This window comes from Dipodomys ordii, unplaced genomic scaffold (genome assembly GCF_000151885.1).
Source record: "Dipodomys ordii isolate 6190 unplaced genomic scaffold, Dord_2.0 Scaffold36, whole genome shotgun sequence".
In the NCBI taxonomy this organism is placed as follows: Eukaryota; Metazoa; Chordata; class Mammalia; order Rodentia; family Heteromyidae; genus Dipodomys; species Dipodomys ordii.
Genome location: NW_012267252.1, coordinates 14,365,862 through 14,374,108, shown reverse-complemented (window position 1 = coordinate 14,374,108; position 8,247 = coordinate 14,365,862). Strand labels below are relative to the sequence as shown.

The following is an 8,247-nucleotide window of genomic DNA, read 5'->3' as shown; positions in this document are numbered from 1 at the left end:
CAAATTGTTTAAATAGGGATACAGGTGGATCCATTACAACAATGAGATGTATAAGATGTTATGTTGAAAAACAAACTTTACAACTTTGGCTTGGGGGAAGGGGGCGGGGGGCAGAGGAATGGGGGTGGGGAGATGGGAAGGGATGGTAAGGGGAAACAAAGGAGGAGGCAACCCTGCTTGATAATAAATGTACTCATTACCTAGCTCATGTAATTGTAATACCTCTGTATGGTATTTTCACAATAAAAAAAATGAAGGAAAAAAAAAAGAATAAGGGAAGAGATCCAGCCAAGTCCATACTATAAGAAACAATGCTGCTAACAACTGAAATGTAATTTTCAGTGAGTTACACTATTCTTCAATAAAATGGAGGAAAGCTCTCTCTCTCTCTCTGTTCTTTTCTTGCTCTCTCTGCTCTCTTCTAGCTCTTTTCTCTCTCTTTCCTCTCTTTCCCAGCCGCGTGGAGTGCCAACCTTGCCTGGTCCCAGCAGGTCTACTGAATAAACCTACCCCTTACCTGAATACCACGTGCATGGTGCAGTTCTTACTTGGCTACCTCTTTTTAAAAACCTAACATAAATGGTGCTGTGACTCGGATAAAGGCTTAAAGTCAGGATAGCTGGGATTTCTCTTTTTTTTTCCCTCTTTTTTCTTTTTTTGTTCTTCCCTTTTTGCTCTGAGGAATACCCACAGTTCTGACGGCCTTTTGCCGACCAGTCTGTCTGCGGCGGAATCAGCGCATCGATACCATTGCTGCCTTTACATCCACATCCACACCACTTCTCTACTCTGTATTTTTTTTTCCAGCCCCTCAATGCTCATGAGACTTCTCCAGACTTCAGCTAAGGACTCCCACCACCAAGGGACAGCTGCTGCTCACTGCCTTCTCTGGGAGGGGACCAAATTCCAGCCTTTTACCCCTTTTGTCAATGCCCCTTGTCAGCAGGAAGTAGCCAGAGAGAATCCGCGCCCTATTTCATGATTATTAAAAGGCTGGAATGTAAGGTCCACTCCTGGATGGCTAGCAGACTCCACCCTCCTCGCAGCAAAGTCTCCACCCAGTACCTGCGTTACCTAGGCAACTGGGACACCTGGAAGAGGTCACATCTGCATCCGCTGAGGTCACATCTGAATTTGATGTGGCCACACCTTTCTCTGCCCATACCCTAGATAAGGGCTAGCCCAGGCCCAGACGCGCGCTCTCTCTCTCTGTTCTTTTCTTGCTCTCTCTGCTCTTTTCTAGCTCTTTTCTCTCTCTTTCCCAGCTCTCTCTCTTTTGCCAGCCGCGTGGAGTGCCAACCTTGCCTGGTCCCAGCAGGTCTACTGAATAAACCTACCCCTTACCTGAATACCATGTGAAAAAAAAAATGGAGGAAAGAATCTCAAAGAAAACTGCCAAAAGAGGGTTAGACCCAGATTCATTTTTTCCCACATAATTTCTCTGAAATCTTGCCCAGTGACAGAGTAAAAATAGCACATAACAAATGAGAAAGAAAATCACATTGGACATCAAGAAATTAATTAATATTTGTTTCTTCACTAGATCCTCATACCTTCAGCTGTTAGAAACCAGCAACTGGGAACTCCTTCAGTCAGCTTTGTTCCTGATGGGAGATCCAGACTGAGCTTGAATTCAAGAGTCTGGCCAGGACATGCAGCTACTGGGGAAAGCCGGATGCTCGGGGCAGACTTTGGCAGTTTGGGTACTGTCTTCGGCTTTTCTTCTGGGAATGGGCCATCTACCACAGCATTGTCAGGTCTGAAGATGGGAAGCTACGAAATCAGAAAATGTGTTGTACCTCACAGAAATTGAAAGGATAAAAATTGAAGTTCTCTATCAATAACACGCTAATTGCCATTCTAATTTAAACTACCTAATGCCCTCCAAACTATTCTATGAGTACAGAAAAAAGTTTACCTCAGCAAAAAGATCACTACCACTTACAAAAGGGATGGAGCTAATTATCCAATACATACAGATGTTAGAAAATCAAAGCTAAGTGTCATGAATTTAAAGGCAGTAGACAAAAATAATAACATATCCTCTTATAATTATCAAGCATAAGATGTTCATGTTACATCAAATCTACATAAAGAGAAATGACACTTGTGATCATAACTTATATTTTTATTGTAAAACACATTTTGCAAACAACTAGAATTTTAGAAATGTTTTTCTTTTTTTTTTAGGTAAATGTGACACATCAGGAGGTAGCTTATAAGAGATGATTTTCTTTGAAAAGCCTACTAAAGACTGTGTTGATATTTTTAAAAATTGATGGTTTAATTTCTCCCAATCTTATTTTCCATGTCATGGGAAAAATGGCTTATAAAGGTTCCTCTGAAGATTATTTGGTAATGGAAACAGAGATGATACAACCTGCTAAGGATCACTGAATAAAACAGCCCAATCCACAGGGTGCACACATGTAGTATGTGTCAGTGTATCTATAAGTTCAAAAACAGATCTGAGCCCTCTTTTTTGCTTGAAGGTTCATGAAATTCCTCTCCAACTTTCACTGTGTTTCTCAGCACAGATGGAATTCTTATTTTAAGAGTAACGGGAGATCCTCAAAGCAGGCCTTCTGGTCTCATGATCAAAGAACACAATGGAGGAACCCACTTACTACTCTTTCTATGTGTGTCAATTTCACTGAGGAGAAAATTGCTTGTAATTCCTTGAGGACTTTAGAATCCTTCTTAAAACCGCACCCTTTAGCTTATGTTCAAAGAAACCTTACCATGGAAATTGTCTTTGTTTCTAAATCCATTATTTTAATTTGATGATTATTGGTGTCTGCTACATATAACAGCCGACCATTTTCTCCAATACACAAGCCTCCTGGTTCATTAAAAGTTGACTCAGTAAAACTAGAACTGATGACAGTGTTCATGTCTCCAGTCCCTGCTAACGTTGTACAGTTTTTTGTTTTGGGGTCCACAACTTTAATCTAAAGAAGAATAAAAAAATTATAACGGAAGGTCAATCTCATATTTGTAGGATGGAAGCTATAATATAAAGAAAACTAGACTGAATTCTCCACTGCCATTAACATTCTCAAGAAACCTCAAAAAATAAAAAAGCCAAACGTTTAAATTACGCAGCCTAAAGGGAAATATTTCATGAGAGCAAAAACTTTGTAAAATCTTTAGTTATTGTGTGTTTTCTTGGAGCCTTCTTGGATGAAATTATTTCTGGAAATAAAAAAATAATTTTACTGTTTTTCTTCACAATGGCATACGTATTCACAATGACCTTTTCATGAACACCTAGATTGTCAGAGGATTTGTACCTTTGTTAAAATTCATGATATGCAGTTATATTTCAATCATCATAAATTTGTGGTTGCTCATACGCTGATTTTTATGGAAAACAAAATACAGTAAGAATTCGAACAAATATATAGATTAAAAAAATTATTTTCCACCAGGCACTGCAAATATGGCACAGCTCAAGATGCTCATCCGTTAGGGGTTGTTGATGGTTATAACGCCTTACCTCCTGGAACTAGTTCAGATACTATTGTAACATCTTGGCAAAGGAAGGGCCCAGAGCGAAGAACAAGCAACACAGTTGCTGAGGGCCCTTATTTCTCTCTGTATTTTAGAGTGGCACTTGTAGGAGGTGTACAGATATTTCCACATTTTAAGTACCATGAACAAAAAGCATGGTATTAAAAATTCTGTCAAGACTCACCTTGTGATTATAGGAGTCTGCCACATAAAGCAAATTCTTCTTCTTGTCCCACGCTACGCCAAGTGGGTGTTGAAGCTTTGCATTGATGCCTAGTCCATCAACATCACCAAAAGCAAATAAATTCTTTTATTTTTTAAAGAGAAAGAAATAGTAGTGATTAATTTTTTTCTGTGCTTTGTTATGATATAAAGTGCAAATTAAGATAGTTGTAAGTATTATTAAAGTCCAAGGGGAAAAGTTCTAATTTTTATATAGGGATGGCTACTTCATGCAGACTAAAAAGGAGTGACAGAATTTTAAGCCTGAACTAGTTTGGGGGGCTTGTTTTACTCACTACAGTACTGTATCTGGTCAGGATGCTTGCTTGGTAGTCTTTCCAAACCACCACTAAATACCAAATGTATTTTCCTTTTCTCTGCCAATAAACATTTGATCCTTTCTTTTTTCCTGAGCCCTTAACAACTAAATATAATCAAGTGGAGTTAGTCTACTTTACGATGGTTTCATGCTTCTCTATACTCATATCTCCTTTGATCTGACTTCCATTTTACTCTTGGATAGCCCAAGACTGATCTCTCCTACATCTCATTAAATTTCCACAATTCAGGAAAGTGCTAGTTTGGTCAGTGTCAGGCACCCCGCACAAAAGTGACTTTCCTTACCATGGGATCTCTCTCTCCTCCTACGAGGTGCTTCACAGCTCCATCTTTCAGAGAGACGGTTCTCACTGTACTGCTCTCGCTGTCTGCCACAAAGAGGCAGCTCCAGGGGTCTTCAGAAGCCAGAGAAAGACCTGAAGGCTGGGCAAAACCTGCCTTGTGAGGATAGGCATTGTTTCGATTCTCTTCATTTCCACTCCCAGCAAACCGCAGACAGGCTCCTTTTTTTAATTCACTGGAAGATGAGGTATATTGTGTCCAATTTAGTTATAAGCAAATGAATGTAAGGAATCAAGCCAATGGCAATAGCATTGTAAAGGAAGAAGGAAAAAAAAGCAAAAAATTAGTGATGTTAGCCCAGTTAAACTGCCAGTCAGCATTCATGACATTTTTCCAGTGACTATCTTGTTTAGATACTGTGTGGGGACCTTCCTACTTTTCCTCAACATATACACAATTGAAACTGCTCTCAGGAGCTGGACAGAAAACCCAGACGCGATTGGAATGATAACAATAATGATCAGATCACTGATAAAGACAGTTTTAGTCCTCCTTTAACTTCTTAGCTATACTTAATATTGGTTCTAAAAAGAAACTAAAAAGATTATCTAGATCTTGATAAAGTAAGGCTGAGTTAAGGCTTAAGTTTTCATTCAAAACGTCTTGTGTTCTTGTAAATAGAGACTAACAAATGAAATAAAAAATAGTTTTCATAAGACAGCCAGGTTAGGCATTACCATGTTAAGAAAACTACAAGGGATGACTATGCTGAACTGACTAGTCAACTGTACAAAAATCAATGTCTTATATAAACAAGGGAATGTCTGTTTTAAGGACTGACTACTTCATGTCGAAAATGAACTATACAACTTGTAGGTGGGGACAGAAGGGAAAAAACTGGAGAGATCGAGGGAAGGGGTGACATTGTGCAAAAAGAAATGTACTCTTTACCCAACTTACATAACTGTAACCCCTCTGAACATCACCTTTATAATAACAAAATAATAACCAGAGATAATGCCAGTCTGCACACCAAAGAACAGTGAAATGATTTATAGTTTTAGAATTCTTAAAGTGAGCTGCTAAATAAACATTGAGGATTACCGCATCTTCCCCCACCTCCCCGCAAAAAAAAAAAAAAAGAAAAAGAAAAAGAAAAAAAAAAGGACCACTCCAAATCTGGGGATAGTGATGCACAGCTACAATCCTAACACTTGGAGGCTGAGGCTGGAACATATTCAGTTCACGACCTGTCTTGACTACATAATGAGTTTCAGGACAGCCTGGGTGGGCTACTCAGATTGACTCAAAAAGACAAAAAATTCAAGTGAAGATGAGGTCTATGGTTACTGCAATGATTCCTCTTGTCATGCCGGAAATGTTTTACCTTGGTTTCTACATTTATGCCAGGGATAATAAAGAATACATGATAGGTAGTGCTGGAGAAAAGGAAGAAGGTGACTTTGAATGAAAAATGAGGGACTATACATATTCCATGCATGGTACAACATGTAAAAATCAACAATGACCACCACTGTGGATTGGTATGTTCCCAAAGCTAAATCAGGCAAGAAGCAGGGGATGGAAGCTAAGGGATTCAGAATGTGCAAGACACAGCTAATTACTCAAGGAACTTGTAACAAAGAGCTAGCCAGAGAAAACATGTCATAGCTAATATAAAATAACTTGAGAGATAATTGGTATAAGGAGCCTTAACACGTTTAAAAAGGAGTTCCTTTCATTAAATAAGAGTGGGGGAGAAACAGTGACTTGTAAAACATTAGGGGGTCATTATCACCTGAAGATCAGTACTAAATAAAGATAATTCATCTTTAAAATTAAGAAGCAGGTCAATGTGATCTGAGCGACCATTTTCCTATTATGAACAAGAATGACAACTCTACTTATTAGGAAATTTAGGCAGCCCTTGACCATCTATGTCCAAAACAGTCAGCCACAGAACAGCATATTCTGGCAAGCTCTGCTGCTTCTGTTTGCTGTTTATGATCACACCTCACACACGGTTATTGGTAACCACATAGTTGCCAAATATCATCTCTTGGCTAGATGACAGCTACAGCCACCTGAGTGCTAGCTCAGTTTCCAGTCTTGTTTCAGTCTTAATGCTGTCAAGATTCTTTCAAAAAGACAGATCTAATCATGTCACTTCCTACTTTAACATATTCTATAAGGTTTGTGGGTGTCTAAGTCTCTTAAAAGAACTCACAAGACTTTATATGGACTAATGTCCACAGATATCACTAGTGTGAGCTCTTTCCTGGAAAACTCCTGTTTTTCTCTTCACCAGGTCTCAGCTTGGTGTGCCTCTTCCAGAAAGCCCCCTCAGGTACCTGAAATCTTACTGATAAAAACTTCAACTTAAAGGACTATTGCAATAACTCTCTTTACATGTAGTACTTGTTAATTGTATACAGATCTAATTCTTCCTCTGTAAGCCCATTGTGAAAAGCAATCATGTTTTTATCTTAGTAAATCTATCATTTCATCCCTAATGCCTAGCACAGTGTCTAGTACATAGTATATTTAATATATTTAGGCGCATGATTGAATGATATAGAACATTTATAGAAATGTGTTCCAAAGCAACACACACACACACAAACTATTTGGAATACCTAGAACCTTTCTGTTGGTAAAGATAACTAAGATAAGTAGCACTTACTTTCTATGCTGATCTGACCTGTGCTGATCTGGCTGATAGTTTTCATTCATTCAATTATTCTGGAAGCCTTTATTGAGTTTCAATTATGTATCAGACATTGTACTAAGTATAGAGGCTACAAAAATAAATGCAGCAAAATGGAGGCTGGGCAAATATAGTGCAATGATGTAACTTCATATGAGGTACTATAAAGCCTCAGAGAAGAGTATGGTTAACTCTGGCTGGAGAGAGAAGGAGCAAAGGCTCTTTGGAGAACACAGGAAACAATGTAGATAACGACCTTTTCACTTTCTACTATGTGTGCAAAACCCTGTGTTGAGCTCCTCACACAGAGTATAAGCCAGTGAGGTAATGTGAAAAACAATGCTGAGCTTCCAAAGCCCTATGTTCACAGAAGTAAGTGGTAGAACTGGGATTTAATCTCAAAACCTGAGTAGTATGCACTTTACTATGTGGTACTCAACTATTGGAAGGAACAACTGCAGATACTTCAACTATGCATAAAGAATAGGGCCCACTAAGTATTTCCAGAAAGAAATTTCTGGGTGCTCAGGAAGACAGAGCTTTACTGTGGCTGATAAAAAAGGAGTAGAAGCAACATGTATCGCTTTGAGCAGAAGCTTCAGGAGCTAGTGAGTGACTCACCACCTCCTCTTCCCTCACTGCCAGGATAGCTGGCCTGGCAGAGCTCCCAACAGTGGGAGGCAGAGCACTGCTCCCCACTGAAGGTATGTAGTGAGCAATGAAAAGGCCTTGTTCTAACCCACTGAGCATCCAGGCTGTTTGTTACGGAGGCACAATCTAGCACATCCTGATGAGGACCGTGGGTGTTGTGAGGGTGAATCTGGAAAGGAGCTCTGTGGACTCCATGGGGGCAGAGATGGCGTCACTTACTTTTTCTTGGGCAGTTTGCCAGAGGCCAGGAGGAGTGCCCATATCTGATGGGTGCCTGCCATGGCTATCCACAGAACGTCATCTCTCTGGTCCTTTGAACCTGTATAAAAGTAAGTAGTAATTATCAAACCTGAATTCATGGACAGGACCCATAAGTTTATAAATAATATGACAGAAAAAAATAAAATGGGTTTTCTGTTCTTTTTTTTTTAATTTTAATTTTATTTTATTTGTGAACATACTGTACAGAGGGGTTACAATTGCATGGGCAGGATAATGCGTACATTTCTTACCAAGCATTGCAGCCTCCTCCT

The 8,247-nt window shown here is 39.3% G+C and overlaps 1 protein-coding gene across 1 annotated transcript in view; it reads right to left on the bottom strand.

Annotated features, from left to right (window-relative positions):
• Nhlrc2 (NHL repeat containing 2) overlaps window positions 1-8,247 on the bottom strand; it is a 51,024-nt gene that overhangs the window by 3,860 nt on the left and 38,917 nt on the right. The window contains exons 6-10 of the mRNA XM_013017728.1: window positions 7,934-8,033; window positions 4,360-4,591; window positions 3,698-3,820; window positions 2,742-2,951; window positions 1,554-1,773 (exon numbers count right to left, since the gene is read on the bottom strand). Coding sequence (XP_012873182.1) covers window positions 1,554-1,773; window positions 2,742-2,951; window positions 3,698-3,820; window positions 4,360-4,591; window positions 7,934-8,033 — 885 coding nt within the window. The remainder of the gene's footprint in view (window positions 1-1,553; window positions 1,774-2,741; window positions 2,952-3,697; window positions 3,821-4,359; window positions 4,592-7,933; window positions 8,034-8,247) is intronic.